Consider the following 20,760-nt stretch of genomic DNA (forward strand, 5'->3'; position numbering starts at 1 on the left):
AATAATATTTGATTTAAAACGTACTTGACCTGAATGCGATATATTCAATGAATATTTCATAAACAATAGTAAACCATGTCACTTCTGAATAACTGTAGCATTTAACTAGATCAGTCTGAAGCACTGACCTACATTCAACTCCTGTTTGATTTATTCCACCTTCACATTCAAAGCATTTAAAGATTGGAATACAAAGCATCTACACACGTGGTAAAGTCTGCACAACATTGCTGCCTTGATATACAGATTAGTATAGTCTGTGTCCTGATAAAGGCATGCATTTTTATCTTTTTATTCAAAGCTCAGACAGATAAGCAGGGTGAAAAACCAGTTTTTATTCATTAAAAAAACATAGATTTTCACGCTGAGTGAGTTCAACAGTACTGAGTCTGAGAGGAGGAGCCTCTGCAGGTTGCTCCACCCCCATCAGGAGCAGGGTTATCACAGGTCCTTGTCCGAGTCTTCCTCCCCGATGCACATGCTGTCCAGGCCCCCCAGCACGACCACGACCCATCCGTCCTGGTATCTTTCGATGAGAAATTAAGGGGTTTAAAGCCAAGATTAACAAAAGAACACAAATACAGAATGTAAACATGTCGGTAATAGTTTGAAAAATTATGATTATTAGTTGGTCCATTTAGAAAAAGTCAACATTTTAATCAAATGTCAGACAACTCCTTTTAGTGTACAATTGCAGCTGGCTCTCGCTGATCTTTTTTGTTGTTCTTTCTTTTTAGCTGCACCAGTTTATTTATCAAATGGTCTACAAACATTTCTCCCGTTGGAAGCCTCTTTATTTGCCCTGAGAGTGAAATATTGCATGATAAAATAGATCGGTGGAACTGATGAATGCCCAAGTGACGCAGCTGGACAGTTCCCAAGTGGCGACCAACCTTTGATGGCACCCACCTGTCACTTGACGCATTTTCCATAATTATGTAAAACTTCTGGCCTAAATATTATTTAAAACTGAAAATGAATATAAAATGTTCCTTCTGCGTACATTTGTCATTCCATTTCAAAAGTCGCTATTAAGACCAAAACGGCTGGAAACGTGTTTTTCTCTGCAGTACAGTTGGGCCTGTGCATTGGATTGCCTTTAGATTTTGAGCCAGCCTCAAGTGGCCATTCAAGGGACTTCAGTTTTTCTACTGTTTAACCCTGAAGGTTGTCGCATGGTCAAACGCCTTTCTCTCTCTCACCCATTTAATGAACAATGTTAATGTAAACAGGCCTGGACACATGAAGTAGTTAGCTTAATTTAACATAAAGACTGTAAACTGGAGGAAAAAGCTTTATTTTTAGCAAATGATTGTAATGTGATTTTCTCTGCTGTATTTACTCATGAAAAACTTCTCACCTCCTCTGAGAGTCTCTTCACAGGCCTCTCCCTGGAAGCCGGACTTACAGATGCAAACACAGGAAGTACCTCTGAGGACAGGAATGCCATTGTGCCTACATGGGGCGCAGCGGCACGAGTCGAACTGTTGCAGATACTCATCCAAGCCCCTCTCCAAGTTGGCCAGTCTCGTACCTGAATGTTCGGCAGCCGTGCTGAGGCGCACAAGCTCATAAATTGGCATGGTCTATGAACGGACAGAGATAGGAAGAGTAGACAAGTTACTAAAATGCATATGACCACGACAGCATACGCACAAAAGCAGTGTGAGATCATGAACAAATAAATTCACTATAATGTATGTTCTGTAAGATAGTGTTATCTCAAATGATATTTCAGGTGACCTCGTATTCGATGAGTGTTGGGTTGTATTTAAGGGATGCTCCCCAGTTCCTGTAGGTGTCAGGGTCCCTGATAGCCAACAGGCCACTGCTGCTGTAGGTATTTCCCCCCTTCACCAGAGTAACAATGTCCTCAATTATAGCAGAATCTGAGCCCTTGCCTACAATTCAAAAGAGGAGAGAAATCAAAGCTTTGATAACACTCTACTGAAACAATCTTTCATATCAGATGTCGATAGAAACAGTTCAAAATAAAGATTTTTGATGACTTACCTGCACTGAATGTTCCCTTTTTTTTGCATCCTTTCCCACCCACTTTGAAGTCTACTGAATTAGAGCCGTCGATAGGATAGCTTACACCAATAGAGCCACCAAAGCATCGCCCAGCTTGTGTACCATCAATATCTGTAAGAGTAAGTAAAGAGTATTTAATAAAGGTTACTTCACGGTACCTTTCCTATCAATTGACATTGATTAAAAAACTGTAGGGCCGACAGTACTTGAGCTTGCCATGGACGTTTTGTTGACGACAACAATGTATTCAAGGGTTCCTCCCATAGTTCCCTCTGTGACATAGTGGGTGCCAAATGTGCTGAAGAAGCGGGAGTACATCCCAAAGTCATACTGCTCCGGGAGCTCCATGAGTGAAATGTAGAAATCTTCATGAAGCATCAACTCATTACTTCTCATTTTGAAGTGGGCTGTTTGCACTTTGGAGAAAAGCCTGATGAACCCTAGTTCCTGAGGACAAAGAAAAACGTTTTTTATAGACTTTTCCTTTTCAGAGGTAGAATTAGTAATTATAAACTTTATATGATTTATACACCCCAAAAAATGTGCTATCTTTTGACACTTACCACTGGATAAAGGAATTTAAAATTGTGGATAATACAGTAAGATGAGAAGAGAGATCAATATTGTGATATTTAACCCAGTATTCAGACTGGGAGGAAACATCGAGCTATGACTCTAAAGCAAAACAAATCCACTTACCAGTTCACAATTGACAACTTATTCGATTTCAGTCTTTAAAAAAACAAGCTGGTAGGCAGAATATGTACATTTTGGACACGACTAGGCTAGACTATAGGTTTCCCTCTGTTTCAAGTCTTTTGCCTATGCTAAGCTTACTTGCTACTGGCAGTAGCTTCCACTGTGTAGCAGTGGAAAGGCATGAGAGGAATCAATCTTCTTGTCTAACTTTTGCCAAGAAAGCCAACAAGCATTTTTTCAAAATGGCTAATGCTTTGAGAAATCCGCAAACCCTGATTTCAAACATTTCACAATGATAGTATATATTTGAAATAAACAAAATAGTTAACTGCACTTCATGTAGAGCTTTTAACCTTTGGGTCAACAGATCATACCTGGCTTTTATGTTGCGTTATGTTTTTGAGAAACTCCGATTCTTGACTTGAAGTCAGTCCAACTTCCACATAATAGACCCCAACTGTGAATCCACCGTTGGAGGAACTCATCGTTTTTCTTGCTTCCAGGACGCTCGTCATATCTTCATAGTATTCATGAGAACCCTCTGACATAGCGTGAGCCTAAAATCAATACAACCGTCTTGTCAAAATCAAAATGTCTTAGTTCATTTATTCATTTATTAAAGACACCCCAAAAAAGTAACAACATTACAATACCACAAAATGGTAAGTATGGTAGTTGTAAGGTTTCCTGTAGTTCTTCTCGTCTTCATTGTAGTGCAGGTTCTCACAGAATGCGTCGTAAAGGAATTTCCTCCATTCACCATTATAGACATATTCACACTTTCCACCAAAGTACATTGGGTCAAGTACATGATCCACAAAGCCTCCAGTCAAGCTGTTGTAGCTGTAGACATAGAAGTAATTTAAATCAGTCAGTAAAGTGATATGTCGAAAGATTTGAATTGAAATACATGTGTGTTAGATTACGTTCTAATGTCAAATGAGATATTCCAATGAAGATGGCCCACGGGTGAAGGCCCTTGCATTTGAAGTATTACAAACTGAGAAAAAAATTGATCTGTGGGAAGTAAGACCCAAAAACACACCTTTAACTCTCGCCTAATAGAATAGCTCTCCAAGATTGAAGTTTAAATGGGACACATTTGTATGAATATTGGCGTCATTCTAACTATGTAGATTTAGGATGTTTTTAAGCAATTTGAGAGAGGAAGATATTGTGTTGACGATGTATTTATCCTGATGCTGTATGTTCTTATAATTTGTTACAACTGTCTTAGTAAGTCATTTGCAATGCTACAGTAGAAATAAATGTTCTTCCTTTTTGATATAAAACCTAAAGAGAATAATAACACCATTATATGCATTATTTACCCCTGAGTGCCACGTTCAGCCCCAGGGATGGGTAGAAAGGTTGAACATTTGTCCTCTCTCCGCCTGATTTCTTCACAGTTGTCTTCGTCAGAAAAGCCCTCGCAGTCCAACTCTCCATTGCAGCGAAGGGACTGGCTGATGCAACGCCCTGGATACACAGAAACACAGATTTACTTATACTGGATGCACACGCAAACATAAAAAGCATCTTCTTCTTAACAATAATATGTTGCGTTGGAGGGACTGGCCTGTTTCGTTGCAGGTGAAGCTCTCTCCGCAGTAATCTGTCAACATACACTGAGTTGTCACTGTGGGACATGCCAACTTGTCCCAGAGTGTCTCAAAGCACTCGGTGCCACCAAACTGAGAGGGCTTCTCTATGTGTCTGAAACGGACCTAAAACAGAGCCACACATTAGTTAGCATCAAAATCCCCCATGTTCATTCCTTTATATACTGTACCATCATTGGTGTACTGTACAGACATACAGTATGCATAAACACAGAAGAATGCCACATTTTAAGGCATGACATGTTGTTCATACTGTTGCCTTTAAAACATACATTCAAAAAATGTTTCCCATTATTTGTACATTACCTATAAGTAGCTATATAAAATATTTGGTATAAGGTTTTTGTTACTTTACTGATCAATCTGCAAAAATATTTTCTAGATTACTCAATCGTTTGGTCTATAAAATGTCATAACAAATTTAAATGTGTCCGTTCCAGTTTCTCAAAGCAAGATGATGTCATTCAGTGTCTTGTTATGTCAGTCTAAAACCAATATGATATTAAACAGAGAAAGCAGGAGATAATCATATTTTGGATGCTGAAAACGACATGTTTGCCATGTTTCAATGGCAAAAAATGGTTACTTGCGTTAAAATGGGTTGATATGTTTATTCCGTACAAGAAATGGAGCTGGTAGACAGATTTTGTTTAGACATATAAGGATATCTGTTTTATCTCTGTTTCCAGCTTTCTTATATTGACAGACATAAGAGGTAGTAATCTTCTTGTCTGAATCAGCAAAAATGCATTCAAGTAACAAATGTATTGAAATTAAATGTATGGAAGCAAACAAGAGACAGAAGTATTCGAATTGTATTAGACACCGAATTTATAGCATTGAAAATAATTACTTTGAAAATCATGAATCTGAATTTTTTTTGCTCCGAATTTATCTATGTGAAATAAAAATGTAAAAATTCAAGTTAAAAAAATTCGAATGTTCAAATTCAGATCCCAAAAATTCAAGTGAAAAAAATTCGACGTCAAATATTTTGGTGTTTAAAATTCGATGTCAAAAAATTCGGTGTGTAAAATTCGACGTCAAAAATTGCGATGCAGCCTCATCCGGGCTACTCAGACAGGATAAGCAATCGAGCCCTAATGCAATCAAACCGACTTCTGGCCTATCAGAGCCAAGCGGCAAATCCCGGGACAGTGCGGTGAAGCCCAATGCTGCAAACTGTAGGCGATGGATGCAGATGGGAGCAATTCCCGTAGACCCTTTGTTAAAATGTCCAACTTAACATCAGAAAATGAACATGTTTCTAGCCTGGATCTACAAAAACATATTCTGTATATAGTTAGATTCCCCCTTCATGACAACGGGACTGCTGCTCCTAGCTCCTCTCTGCTAGCTCCGTTAGCTCCGTGATGCTACAGCGGCTCAGCGCATGAGGAGAACACTACTTGAACTCGGCCGTGTTTGTTGTGTTGGTTCCTGGTGGACTATTCGTCCTGCAAATATAGGATTTATCTGCGGTTGAAACAGACCGTCCATGAATGCAGTTTCTTCGGTAAGTCAACCCTGCGTACTTTATGTTATGTTACTGGTGTTTTTATTAAGCTAACGTTAATGAATGTTTAGAGTTGGGGTAGCATTTGAGCAATCGTAGCTCCATCTGTGCTAACGATGCTATGCGTAGCATCCAAGAGTGTAAAACATTAAGTGGGATGCTACTGTATACCAAAAGGCTTCTGAGCGAGGTTGCTAAAATAAGGTCATCCTTGTACGTTAGATAGTTAGTTTGCTAGTTAGGTTACTGTATGCATTGTTAAGGTTCATTTAAATTCGCTATGCTCTACTATAGCATAAAATAGACTAGCTAACTTCAACGTATTGTTGAAGAGAGGCTTAGTGTATATTAAATCAACCTCACAATGAAATGTGTGTATCTTTAAAATATGAACGTCACATTTCAAGATGGTCCAGAAATAACGCTCCCTTAGATATTGTAATATGGTTTGTTGAACTGGAGTTATTTATTGCAGCTAACCGTCTATCCGACGAACGACCCAAACATTGTTGTTTTTAATATTATTACCAATGCCTCTTTTAATTGTATTATCCTCACACTTGAGAAACAGCCTTATCGTTGCTGTAGAACGGAACATGTAACGTAATGCCTGCATTTAAGGACGATGAATAGCGTAGTCAATGCTTTAGTGACAAGGAAATGATTTGTTTAAATATGATATATGACGTTATCTGTGACTTCAGTGGAAATGAAGCTTATCCATTGCATTGTATTTGTTCAATAGGTTTGTGTATTACCCTTACGTGTGTGATACATATGAATATGGCATTTGAAAACAAATTAATTTGACTGACTCATGAAAACCTCATCCAAAGTAACAGTAAAATAAAAAGGACCTACACAATAATACTCAATCAAACTGATACAGTATAAGGACTGTGATATCCAGCAATTTCTGAAGTATAACAATAAGATTATGACCTGTTTTTAAAAGAAGATAAAAAGTAGTTTGCATGTAAAGAAGTCTGTAACCCATGCATGTAACTTTACATCTGTTTGTTCAAAGTGTCCTCAAGGTGATCCAGACAGGCTGGACCAGAGGAGGAGAGACATATCTGGACTCCTAGCAGCAGAGAACTTCAGCACAGATTCCAAGGTACACCTTTTTCATGCTTTACAAAGAATGCATAAAGTAATGACTCTAATACACTGATATACATGCCATTAAACATGACTGAGTGAATACTAGATCCCCTACACATCAGTGATGTTGAGTGGACTTTCTTAGCAAAAGGTTACATTTACATTTGACCAAGCAACATCACATAGTGAGAGCTGCAACCCTTTGTCTTTCAGTGAGACAACCGGACAGAGCAAGCTTCAACAGTTGCACTAAGTTTTGATAACAGTTAAATATTATTTTAATAATACATTTATTTCAATGTTGATGAATTTAGAACGGTTTATTCATAATCTGATTATCTTTGTAGTACACTGTTGGATTTAAAAAACACATTCAAATAAAAAAATCATTATATTTATGAACAAACAAACACACCTCTTTCTTAAATAACACACTTGCTCTGCAATAATATGTTTTTTGATATTTCTGTTAGGAAAGGACACGCCTGAGAGACAGGACTGCTTCACCATGTTCTCTTTCTCTGAGGGTCCAGAAGAACATCCAAGAGGGAAAGGAGAAGCTGATGTGATGAGATTTAAGAGCAGTACAGGACATTCACTAAGAGACACTTATATTGTAACACAAAGACCTGCACACTGACTAGTTTTCTAGTCTAACAGGAACTTCATTTGTGTTGTTTTGTGTTTTACGTTGCACCTCAGAGACAGTGTGATTATTGTCAGGCCTATAAAGTTTGGCAAAAAAAAGAAAGTCAGCTGATCAAATGCATTTGCCTCACTTTCTGAGCTTCACATCACTTGTGCCTTGTGCCGCCGAGTTTGGAACGTCATAAATAAATGGTGCCAATCTTCATTCAGATGTGAATGTGTAATCTAACATTTTCAGCAAGAATAACGGACAAAAGGAGTGCAAATACAATTTATTGAAATGTGAACTAAAAGTTATCAAGCATGAACCATCACCATTTTTTTTAAATAAAAACGAAATAATATACATAAGTTACACTAAATGTTAATCTGTTAATTGACAGGCCTGTGCAGGTGGTAACAGCTATGCCCAGCATGGGCTAAGTTCTGTAGGTGCAGCTGGTGTAAGTCCTCCTCCCTCAGGCCTGCAGGGTCTTTCCCTGCGAGGAGGACTCCTCGCAGGGAAAGACCCTCAGCCCTCTCCGGCCAAACCAACAGACAGGACGTTCATAAAGCTGAGGTCTCCCCCAAAGTCTCTAATCATCCATCCTGTGAATATGAGAGGGGAACAAATAGTGTAATAGATGCTTTGGACAATAATAAATATAAAGTTAACTGTTGAGTTGCTCAGTTTTTTAGATTGACAGGGTTTAATAACACAAACAAAAGGAGAGAAATAAAGATTGGTCTTTCAATAAATTGTGTTGATTTTGTCTTTTGAATTGTTTGTGTGAAGTCAAGTAGCTAGAACTGTTACTTATAGTTTGAATGATACAGTCTGGTTATAATGTGTGGAGGAGGCATCACAGGTAAGAGCACCATTTGTTGGGTTCCATCCACAACACATTGATGTGTGTGTATTTATTTATCTACTATTTCTTGAATCATTGCTGTCAGTCCAAAACAAGAGATTTTGTTTTGGTAACATTTAAAAAAAAAAAAAACATCTCTTTTCCACTACACTATCTTGAATACTTTAGTTTTTACGTCACTACATTTATCTAACAGCTTTAACATTGTAAAGGTGTCACTTCGGACTAATTATGACAGCATGTCCTACTCAGCCCTAGAGTCTCTCGGGCTCTGGTCCTACTATTTTGAGAGTTTGAACAAACCAGACCTTCATCTATTAATGTAGAAAATAGTTGGCACATTACACCATTATGAAAGTAAGAATTAGTTAGCTCATTGTTCAAATGAGCTCCAACTACAACAGTTAAGTCAACTCGTGCATCGGTAATAACAATAAATCAAATGATATAATATAATAGTATAACTTGTGTCTACTTTAACAACACTTTCCTAATTATACTAGCATACTTTTACTAAAGTAACATTAACATGTTTAAATGCAGGGCTTTTGTAAGAGAGTATTTCGTATAGTGTAGCATGGTCTACTTGACTTATCTAACCGAAGTGATCGTTACATTACTTTGCAAACCGTCACCCCCAACCAACCAACCCACACACACACACGTTGTGATTCACTTCAATTAATGGTAACGGAGCTTGCTAACAGCAAGGCACAAGGATACTTCACTCATTTAGCTAATGTAAGATACAAATGCTGTCGAGCCCTCACTGCTTGTAAAATAAAGAGCACAAACTGACTACTTACCCGAGCGGCGAGCCCCGCTGTTCTCCGTCATTTTTCTCCCGGATTGTTGTGATCACATGACTGACAAATCCGTGCTCTGATAGGCCAGAAGTCGGAGTTGCATTAGGGCTCGATTGCTTATCCTGTCTGCGTAGCCCGGATGATGCTGCATCGCAATTTTGGACATCGAATTGTATACATCGAATTTTTTGACGTCGAATTTTTGGGATCTGAATTTGAACATTCGAATTTTTTTCACTTGAATTTTTACATTTTTATTTCACATAGGTAAATTCGGAGCAAAAACATTTAGATACATGATTTTCAAAGTAATTATTTTCAATGTTATAAATTCGGTGTCTAATACAATTCAAATACTTCTGTCTCTTGTTTGCTTCCATATAAATGAGTTTGCAATTTTTTTTCCCCCGTGTATCGACCATAGACTGTATATATAAAGGTATCGACTCATAGTTGCTACTTTAATGTACAATGGGTTCTGGCAGCTTCAAATTTTGGAGCAGCATTGTAAAATTAAGGCCGACTTTTATTGACCTTATTAGAGCAGATGTGCTGTTTTAGGATAATAATTTCACCCTTTGGACCCATTGATCATCTCATCCAAATATTACTGATCTGAGCTACCAAACAGAAAACTGTGTCAACACTAGAGTTCAAGCTTCACTATTGCCAGGTATTGCACAAGTAATACATGCATATGTAATACCAATTTTTATACAACATTTTTGCATGACTTATTAATTAATGTATTGAGAAAACAACATTACCCTTTGTTCTGTGCAGGAGTTACATGGAGTCCAGGATGACCATCTCCCGAGTTTACAGTTGATGGGATTTGGTTTGTTGACAGCTCTGGCACTCCTTGCCACAGCCAAACTGTCACCCCAAAAGCACTTTTATTATCTCAGTTCCTCCTCTTATATCCATGGAATATATTCAACCACTACCAAGATGTAAGCAAGTGAAAGATATATTAAAGGGAGGAATACTGCACCTTTCATCAGCAGTTGTCCATGGCGTCCTGGATGCACTCACAGCTGGGCTCAAATGTAAAGCAAGATGCAGCGTGCATAAAGTCAGGAGTAAATTCAAATATCTCTCCATGCTGAAAATGAGTAGATAGTCCTTAGGATTCAAATACCACATCCCAAAACAGCCGTTGTAATGTGACTTCTCTTCACTGCAGTCTTGACCAACCACAGTGAATGATTGATGAAGAGTAAACATGTGCTCTTACAACAGTTGGGAATGTTTTTTTGTATTAATCTATAACCCCAGAAAACACTTAAATAAAGCCAGAACATGGCGTCCCAATATGAACAAAATATACACTTTTGATGTAGGCTAACAACAGCAAAACTATTTAATACACCTCAAACTTACACAAACGTTTTCCTTTTTACAATATCTGCAGTAAAGAATATCATTTTTGTTTTAAATTAGATTATTATTTTCATGATTATTTGTATTGATAATACTATTATTAAAAAAAGAAAAAACAGTGGCTCTGCCTCTTTGCGCAACTACCTGACGTCGAGTTCTGATTGCTCAATTAAACGGCACGAACGCGCACGTCATTAGGTCACGCGCAGCAGGTACGTCTCAGGTGCGTCTCACGGCGTTGCTTTCAAATTGTTTGTTTTAGCTGCCTGTTTGTTTCTTCTCATGATTTATCAACGAAGCCGACAGCTTCCACGTTACCTCATTTTTGACCGCTTTCCAACGGTGAAAAGCTGAACAGGGATGCACAGAACGAGCTACAATGGAAGAGGTGACTTTTAAAGATAGAGTGAATTTACTCGAACAACGTTCAAAGATAGCTTCATTTAAGAAGCATACCATGGTATGGGCTAACTGTTACCGCATGTTGGTTCACGCACATTACAAAACAATGTATCATTCACTTCTAGTGGTGTCTAGCTTTAATCAACAGATAGTTTGGGGTTTATTGGCCCAGATTCTCAGACACCTATCTCAGAGATATCGGTCTCCATTCCCAAACGATGGCTGCAAATACAATTTATTTTGTGGTGCTTACAGTATTTAAAAATATCGCATTAGAAAATCAACAGCATCATATTCTTTTAGAATAACATTTAAATATGGAGAAATATAAGATAAATGTGGGCTGCCTTTAACAAAAGAAGAAAAATCAATCAAAACCTTGATTTACAAGTGTTCTTTCCTCTGTTCTTTGGTTCTTTGTTTACAATGGAGGCAAGTTTTCTTCAGAAATTCAAGGTAACATAATAATTAATATATAAAATGGTAATGATTGTGGTTTAATTGTTTCCTTATTAAGTCAATGTATTAGTCTTGTTCTATCCACCTAACTGTTTAAACCCTAAACATATTCAGTTTAGAATCATCCCCATACATGCACGCACATACAGATCACCTTTCCTGTCTTTTTAAAATATATTTATACTTATTTCCATTGTTGTTTTTTATTATTTTGTACATTATATTGGGTTAAAGGCAGAAATCATGGAGAGATCTTTCAAAAACCCCATCATGTAAATCCAAAACTAAGTAATTATGTGAGATGTTTTTCGTAATTTTGGTAAACCAACCCTTAAATGGTGTTGTGCCAGCATTGGGGTTTGCTACCATAAATAATAATTTAAGTACATTTCCTGTGAAAGTAGTCATATTTCTATTAATCTAATTATTCATGATTCTTTTTTTCCAATGGAGGGACTGAGCGGTTTCAAAGCTCTGAGGGCCAAGTTTCAGGAAGAGGCCCTCTTGGCTCAATCCAGAGCTAGTCGCCCACCTGTTGCAGAGAAACCCAAATACCTTCCACCTTCCGGAGGACACTTCAGCTCTTTGGTCAGCAGTATTAATATTGCTGTGGAAAACAAGCCCCCAGTTCCCCGGGTCATATTCAGAGATGGGCTGCGGGCATCTGGAGGTAAGCGACCGATATCCTTTCCACCACAGCCTCAGCAGACCTCCCCCTCATCCCAGCCGACTAATGGAGAGGCAACAATAAGGCATTCCATCAAAGACAGACACATGGCTCTGGTGCTTCCTCTCCTGCATGCGAAAGAGAAAAAGACAGAACCGCCGGTCAAAAAGGAGCACAAACTGGAACCAGAGCCAGAGACAGAAGTCCTGCCACAAACAAAAATCAAGAAGAAAGGTTTGCTGCTTCCTTTCAAGTCAACTAAAGCTTCAAAGATCAGTGCAGAAAATGGAAATGAGCCTACGTATGCTGATTTGACCATCAGACCCTCCAGTGCTCCTGGTGAGTTGCCCTCCTTGGAAAGACACACCATAGAAGATGGGCTTTCCTGCCCAAGTGACCAATCACCCGCAGAGTACCCCCTGTCTAGCCCCGATATCCCAATCACCCATCCTACTGCAGAGTCAACTGTCGACTCCGAAAATAAATTTATGAGCACCTTGGAGAAAGCCAAGAAGAAGTTTTCACGCAAGCAGATGTTGATCTCTGTTAAAGCTAAGAGCTGGCGGTCCCCTGACCACGTCTCGAGAGACGAGGCGTTTTCTTCGCCGCCAAATAACTTGGTGGAATCTAAACTACCCATACCCTCTCCCGTCTATCTTCCACACCTGGCTTGCCTATCGGCCCGGCCGTTCTTCAAAGCAGACTACACACCACACAGTAAGTTACATTCAGAACCATTTTTTGTCCATGTCAGACACCCATGTCATCCTATACTAGTTTTTCGATAAGATATCTAATGTGTTTGTGATGTTGTCTTTCCCAATGGCTAGAGTATGCTAGAAATAAGCAGTTTGGCAGAGATACAACTCTTCCCCATGTCAAGACTGGTGAACCTCATCCAACCCTTGCCCCTCGAAATGAGCCTCTGCCTGACTCGATGTCACTGGGTCCATTGCCCAAAAAGCCCCCCAGACCTCAATTTGTGGATCTCAGCTGTTACCATCGACCCACAGTTAACGGTTTGTTAACTTTTCTTCATTTCTGTTTCTTTTTCTTCTCCATTTCAGTAGCTGTGCTTCATTTTAATATGATTTCCCCCAACCCCTCTTTTGTGGCTGACGGACTGAAGACTATATTGGCAAAAAGTTTGATTTCACTTTGACATCGCTCACTGTGTGTATTCAGTGCTGCGGTTTACATTATACTTTCTTGTGGTTAGGCTGAACATCTGTTCAAATGCTGATCTTGGTTTCTTATTATAGAGGTGTCACCAGGTCTGAGCCAAGCACCAAGCGCAGAGCCAAAGGCCAAGCACCCATCCATCTCCCAGTCTGTGCTCGACGCTCCAGAGTTTCCAGACTTTGACATTTCTGAGATTGAAATGGCAGACGGTGAAGCTGTTGACATTTCTGCGCTAGAACTGGAGGCCTTCGACTTAGTCAGCATTGAACTTCCTGTCCCAGATGACTTTGGGGTCGTCGATTACGAGGATCCACAAACTCAATTATTAATGTGCGATGCTGTAGAGCCCTTTATGAGCACCGACGTCCAAGATCTGAACCTCGGCAATCTAAACATAATGCCCCTTGATCCGGCCAGCTTCCCTGAACCAATAAACCTCCCAGAGTTCCCAGAGTCTGCCGTGTCAGAGCAGTGGTCTCAGAGCGAGGAGGTGATCGTGGATCCTCTTTCAAGCACTAAAGCTGACAAGACTGATCCGGGAGATGCTGAGTCAAACTCTGCTGTGCAGGAAACAGTCAATAGTAACCACGCCGCATTGTATGATGGGAGTCAACCACATCCCGAGTGAGTTTTATTCTACTTTCAATCACATACTGATAACATTTCCTGTTCGTTCAATCTGGTTGTTTTGCTTCCTCTAGTGTATCTTCACAGGACAGTTACTATGAAGCGTGCGATAATGTGTACGAGGATGTCGAGAACATCAACAAATTCAGCTTCGGCCAGAACTCGCGCAAACGTAAAGCGGGACTGAAGAGTAAGAATGTTCACTTATTACGGTATTTCTTCCTGATAGAAGTGCTCATTATTCTCCCTGTTTAACTTGTTTGTTCATCATTTTTACAGATCCATACGTTAACCGTGCGACGGTAACTCCTTTTCTTAAATACATTTTAAATGAGCATTTAATCATCTTTTTATTGATTATGTTTATGAAGAACAATATGTGGCAAATCAAAAATAATCTTTTATTTTCAGAAAGAGGAGGCACCTCATCATTTATGGCAGCGGAATCCACGGTATGTATTCTTTTAAACATACAGTACAAGTCTTGTGTTTTATCTTTAAAAAAATTGGCCAGCCATTGATTTTTGTCTTACTGTGCTAGGGGTAGTTTGCCACGAGATCCCTCTCTCCCGAGCTTTATTCATGCCCACAGGTATGTCAGACATATCCCCTCTCATACAGCCATATACTTGTTCCCTCTGTTTACACATCGGAAAAACCTTAGTTTTTGTAATTCAGTTATTTTTTACTGGAATGTGGTTCCATTTATATTCAGGTGGAACATGTTATCTTTATGTAAAATGAGTTTTCTTTGAGGCCATTGAACAGTCTGATTTGTTTTCAGTAAAGAACGCAACAGCCCTAACACAGCTGAACATAAAGAACGGAAGAAGAGGGAAAAGCAGCGACTGGAGAAGGAGAAAAAGGAGCTAAAAGAGAGGGAGAAGAAGGAACATGAAATGAAAAAGAAATTCAAAGTAAGTTAGGCAAATACTCAACTGATTAGTAAATACTTTAGTACTTTTAGTCTTGTAGAGCTTTCTAAACTGCTTCTGGGAGGCCCTTAATGGTCAGTTTTTAACTTGCTCATATTCCATCCTGCATTTTAAAGAAATGTTTTACTATCACAATGATGGTAAATGAAAAGTATTACATTACTGAAACGTTTCTCTCTAGGTGACCGGTGAAGAGGAGGCCATGTACCACGTCAAGGCGATGGTGGCTAGCAAGGTTCGCAAGAATGACCTCCCAGTTCAGAAAGGAGACACTGTTGGCATCATTCGCACCACCAACTGCCCCAAAGGCAAATGGTTAGCCCGAGACACTAACCACAAATGTGAGTTTGTACACATGCTGTTGATTTTCCCCCCCGATAGATCGCAATATTCAAAACAAGGATTTGAGATATTGTGATTCATTGATGTTGATAAAAGGTTCAGTCACATGATGTTACCTGCACTAGTCTAAGCATGTGTAAACTTGAGTTGAATCTTGAACTGAAAGCAGGCTAAAAGTCATGTTTCTTTACATAAAAGTAAAGAGATTTTTCAAAATGAACATCACAGTTTCAGTTTTTTCTCTTTCCTTGGTATTGCAGATGGTTATATTTCCGTGATGAATGTAGAACTAAATATCAAAGAGATGCTGGAACTTGGTAAGAAGGCCCAAGCAGCTGGACGAGGAGGCAACCTGGAAGCAGACACAATCAGCATTGGGAGCAGGTGCTGGATACTGCGCTGATAAAAATGCTTTCGCTTCTAAAAAGATTTGTAACCAGCCGATTCTCACAAGTATATCAGCGTGGGGTTGTGTCATGATATATGTCTAATAACTATTTTCTTTGTTTTGCAGATCATCTGGTCACCTTGTACTAACAAGCAGTTGTAAGTATAAGCCTCTGCACAAACACAAATATTGAAGGGATATTTGACATCGTTTAAGTATGAGGTACTTTCCATATTCAGTGCATTTCCTACAGAAGACACCCCTACTGTAGTTTGGACTCGGAATATGACACAGGATCAGGGTCGGCTCTAGAACACATTGAATGGGGGGGAAATCATTTACCACGGGGGGGGCACACACTGCCGTCAACAACCAACATACAAACACCAACGCAACTTCAATTTCAAAACATGCTGTAAAGGCTCTTGTTTTCACACATTGCAGAGGTGTGGTGCTATTTTCTAGCGCACCTATGACTTGTACACGGTTGTGGCACGACCACCAAAACAGAAACATATGGACATAGGCCACCGTATATTAAAAAGTGTGCAAATGTATTTAGTATCCTATCCATGTGAACATGTTTTAGGTGGGGGGTGGACCTAACCTCCTCTAGGGGAAAGCAAAATGTATTTTAACTTTCTAAAAAAAGGCTGCCAAATAAAGAAATCGATATCAGTTTTAGTGTATGCGATATACTGTAACTATTTTCACCGCTCGACTTATCGCTCTTTCTGGTGGGGGAACTGAAGCTGTTATGTGTTCTCTCTCCAAAGCCACCAGTCTCCTTTGACAAAAGAGTGTAATTTCCCCTCTAGAACACAGAAGTTCCTGGTCTGCTGCTGCCTTGATCGCTTAGTTAATGTATGTAATTACATGATGTTGGTTCATCTGAACTTGGTCTTAGTCTTAAAGAACACCTAAAGTCACACAATAACCGAGACTAACCGCTAGAGTCAACTTTCAAGTCTGGAAAGGTAAAGTAAGTGTTTCCGTCAACGGGGTCTGCTGGCTTTCGAGAGAGCATGGACATAAACTGTAAAGCTATCTGACGGCAAGCAAAGTGGTGAACATGTTCTTAACGTCCTGTAGCTACACGTATCCTTTTACATAGGTAGACTTTTCCTTTAGGGGACTAAAATAAGTTGTACTTTTGTCTGCTTTTTGAAACCGGGGTGTGCTGACCACCATAGGTAAAACAGTGACTACAGATAAGTACCTCTCACAACCCTACTTCAACACATCCTAGCTTTCCCTTCAGGCTTTATGATTCAGTTAATATTTGACAGCTTGTGCGGTCACCTCTAACCCTACTTTTACATTAGCTACTTCAACATCTCAAAAGCACTGTATCCTTATAAATACATCAAGTTAACCGCTTTATTTCATGTATGGACTGTTGAATGATGGAGAACAGTTACACAGAGGATACTGGATACTACCAGACCAGACCAGCGCAACACAATACTTGGCCTTAATGACTTAGTTAGTGTAGTTTCCTTCAGCTTGACAGCCGTGTGTTGTTTTATGATTGTGAAGGAGTTCCATGTCAGCTGGGGTTTTTAGTTTCTACCCTGCCTTACATCGATCATCAGTATTCACACCAAACTAATGTGTTTCCCACAGTCACAGATGACAGTGAGGAGTGGGCATGTGAAGACGAGACCATCTCCCCCGTCAATGAGAGCCAGTAAGTAATGTCCTCTACTGTGGTGTAAAGTTGCTTTTGAATCAGTGTTTTCTAAGAAGGACGGAAACCATTGACCACATCAGAGTGCCTTTAAGTAATTCCCTTTGAAAGATGGGATTGAGTTCATGTGGCGGGTATTTTTCTTCCTCTTCTTCCTGCATAGTTCCTTTCCCCATCAGACGGTCCCACTGCCTGAGACGTGTGAGTACATTTTATATGAAAACATGAGAACAGAACATGGGTTTCTCAACCTTCTGGTTTTAAGGGAAATGGAAGCTCTGCCTGTGGTTGTTTTATTTGATGTATGGCAGACTGTAACATGCCTCCTGATGTACATTTACCATGTGGCTCCCTCTCTCCTTTACCTCCCCCCCCGCCCTTCATGTGTTCCCTTTGACAGTATGCGACTATGTGAGCGCCCATCACACTCTGAGCGATGCCAACCTGGAGGACCTACACACACAGTGAGTCTCACACACAGGTGTCAAAGCAGATACCTTGGCATGTTTGTTTTGCCTAACAATGTATACGTTAATCTTTCTACACCCCCCTCTTCCTAAGGCAGCGAGTGTGTACATAATGTATTTCACCATATAAAAACAAAATGCTGTTCTCAACATGGGACTTTTATTTAACACAATAATAAAAAGGTGATTAATATATTCTGTAATTTCCCCTAAAAATATCAAACCCTTTGAAACTCATGAAAAACTCTAGCTACGAGTCATATTTCGGGAGGGGGTGTTTTACCTTTTTAAAGATGAAACATGCTGTGTAAATTACACCGAAAGGTTTTTGATTGTTCTATGTCCCCCAGTTGAAGGGGGTTGGTGGTAGAGTTCAGAGGGTTTTGTTGGGTTCAGAATTCCAGAAAAGACAGACAACTTCTAGGTTTAACTATTTATTGTAAAGAGAGCAAAATATATATCACTTGGCCAAGGACTTGTCACGTCTTGGAAATCACAGGCAGCAAAGCTGTAATCTGTAACCACCATATCCGTAAAGAGCCTCGAACCTCGTGCGACAATACATTTTATTACACAGGGCGTTGCCCATACCTTTATGATGGGTCAAGACTAGATGAAGAGATACCGCGGTTTACACTTGGTTCTCTTTGGTTGGTGCGCAGACTCAGACAAGAGTCTCTTGGCAACACGATCCTCCAATCATCATTCGGCCGGCTGGCGAACTCCCTACTCTGTCTCTATCATATGTCATTTGTTTTCGCTATCGTTTCTTCAGATATAGTGGAAAACCATAATGCTGCTTCCTAGCTTTGCTTGGGCGGCTCCCATACAATTCAAGGCCGGTGCGATGTGCTGTTCTGACTACGTCTTTGTGTTCTCTCAGTCTCTGCACCTGACCTTGCTACTTTCAATATTGCAAGCTAAACACTTTCTCATGTGACTTTTCCCTTCGTTCCTGTCCTCCCCATCAAAACTTGGGGGGGGGGGGGTGATTGAGTCTATTTATTCCAAAGTCACAGCCACATAAATGAGCACAATAAGCTTATAATGTAAGAATCAGTCTTTCTAATGTTATATAAAAATAGCCTCCACAGTTCTTATAAGTTATTTTTCTATTAATAAAAGTTAAAAGATATGTTTCATAGTTAATTCCATTCCAATAATATAATAAGAAGTTAATGTGTTCAAATAAAACCCCCCAGTCAGAATCGGAAACAAATTAGAAAAATAAGCAGGATATCGGCACATTTGAAAAGCTGAAACCAGCAGATGTTTAAAATGTTTGCTTGAAAAATTATCAATTATATTTTTGAAGTCCTATAGTGCCTCAAACAAATACTTCCATACCCTGTTAAATTGATTAGTCTATATTGTTATAGTGACACTATATATTTTCTATGATTAATAATATAACAAATCTTCTAAATATATAAAGTAGGGTGACTTTTTTTCAGGTCACTGTATTGGATTGTGATATAATGTATAGGTGTGCCATGCCCCCTATAGGCTACTAATGAGTATGCAAATAGTTATACAAGTCCTATCACTTTCTTGTCTTTCACCCTAAGGACGAGACATGACGCCCTGCAGAAACTAGCCATCTTCTTTCAACACAGCAAAGAGGAATTTGATGACATTCCTGATGGCAGCGGAGTGACCCCTACAAAGTACAGTATTCTCATATTCATGACCTCAACAATATCTTAAAAGTCATCAAAATCTGCAACCAACAACATCGTTAATATCAAAAATATTTTCTCAAAATATATTTTCCTTTTTATCCCTTCTATCCTGTGCAAAGTGCTGAGCCACCACGTAAGTTCAGAGTTGAATTTGTTCCATGACCCTTCTGTTTGTCACCACTCGTGTCACTCTCACTGATATTGGTGCAGCTAAGTGCGGGGTACTTAGACATCTCTTTGAGGGCTCCACAGTCAGGTTGGCGTCCTGCCTGTAATGGAAAATATCTTGCAGGAGGACATTTATCTGACTCCTGTAACCGGGAGACGTGCTGCGGCGCGGTTCAAAGTTAACGTGCCATTTTGTATCTGCTCCTCTTTTTACCCAGACTTATTGTGTGCTGTCGAGGAGCCTCCGTATCCGTAAGTGTTGACGGCTTTCCTTCTTATCAGCAAAATGAAGCTTGTAGATTTTCCCAAAGGAGCGCAGACAATTCTTCGGGAGGTTTGGCATTCTCCTGGTGAACTCTGACGACCCTTCATGTTTTGGTCTGACAGGGAACAGGAGGTTGACTTCACAGAGCTGGAGATCCTTTCTCCCCCTCTGCTGTATGCGGACGCCTTCTGAGTACCACATCGCCAAATGAAGGAATGTATAAAACTCAAAATATATAATTCACTTAAGAAATGTGGTACCATGATTCATATTTTTTTTAAATATGTGTTTCCTCTGCAGTGGAGAAAAAGAAACGATCGTGAATGGAGCTGCTGATGTTACTGTATTATAATTCTTATCACACGTTTTTGTTGAGTTTACCTTGGATCTTTCACAATATGTTCTTCAGTTATCTTGTAACTGTTATTAATCCACAAATTGAATCATTGCACTTCATCCAAAGAGTGATGACATAAAGTAACTCCTCACTTGTACATTTACGGATTTATTTGTAAATGTGTTCTTTGCATTTTGATTTCTTGTTTTGTTTGTTACATCCAATTAAAAATGTGCTATTGATTCACGCTTTTGATTACATTTTTACCCTCATTGAAACAGACTGCTGGATAAATCCAATGCATTAAGTGCTCCTGTACACCTGCACGAGTCCTGGAACATGGAAATGAGTTAGCTTCCTTGCACTCTTGGTTCCATTTTCTCTAAAAATCAATGTATTTTTAAATAGGTTTTTGGTTTGATTGCTGAAATAAGGTCTGCGGTTATGACAAGTTTAAGAGATGTACACTTAACGGTCGCCTATTGT

General features: G+C 39.4%; 2 protein-coding genes across 4 annotated transcripts; one reads left to right on the forward strand and one right to left on the reverse strand.

Moving 5' to 3' along the window:
- Positions 1-313: 313 nt before the first annotated feature.
- Positions 314-10,486, reverse strand: c8a (complement component 8, alpha polypeptide). Its single transcript, XM_034215233.1, has 11 exons — positions 10,275-10,486; positions 10,048-10,156; positions 4,313-4,460; positions 4,065-4,212; positions 3,387-3,576; positions 3,108-3,290; positions 2,241-2,481; positions 2,014-2,145; positions 1,744-1,901; positions 1,361-1,586; positions 314-526 (listed from the first exon to the last, which is right to left on the reverse strand). The coding sequence occupies exons 1-11, from the start codon at positions 10,424-10,426 to the stop codon at positions 375-377; spliced, it is 1,839 nt and encodes a 612-aa protein (XP_034071124.1). The 5' UTR covers positions 10,427-10,486; the 3' UTR covers positions 314-374.
- A 399-nt stretch (positions 10,487-10,885) lies between these two features.
- Positions 10,886-20,516, forward strand: si:ch211-188c16.1 (uncharacterized protein LOC562677 homolog). 3 transcript variants are annotated; one of them, XM_034215403.1, is made up of 20 exons: positions 10,886-11,051; positions 11,978-12,908; positions 13,022-13,210; positions 13,454-13,997; positions 14,075-14,190; positions 14,280-14,302; positions 14,412-14,452; positions 14,542-14,592; positions 14,785-14,917; positions 15,117-15,276; positions 15,538-15,661; positions 15,792-15,823; positions 17,292-17,355; positions 17,519-17,556; positions 17,756-17,819; positions 19,391-19,489; positions 19,624-19,637; positions 19,891-19,924; positions 20,060-20,150; positions 20,238-20,516. In XM_034215403.1, the coding sequence occupies exons 1-19, from the start codon at positions 11,043-11,045 to the stop codon at positions 20,127-20,129; spliced, it is 2,736 nt and encodes a 911-aa protein (XP_034071294.1). In that variant the 5' UTR covers positions 10,886-11,042; the 3' UTR covers positions 20,130-20,150; positions 20,238-20,516. The 3 variants fall into 3 exon arrangements, 2 of the variants coding, with proteins under 2 accessions (XP_034071294.1, XP_034071297.1); XR_004568860.1 differs by lacking the exon at positions 19,624-19,637; XM_034215406.1 differs by lacking the exon at positions 14,542-14,592.
- Positions 20,517-20,760: the final 244 nt, after the last annotated feature.

The sequence above is a fragment of the Gymnodraco acuticeps genome, unplaced genomic scaffold, assembly GCF_902827175.1.
Source record: "Gymnodraco acuticeps unplaced genomic scaffold, fGymAcu1.1, whole genome shotgun sequence".
NCBI classification, from domain to species: Eukaryota; Metazoa; Chordata; class Actinopteri; order Perciformes; family Bathydraconidae; genus Gymnodraco; species Gymnodraco acuticeps.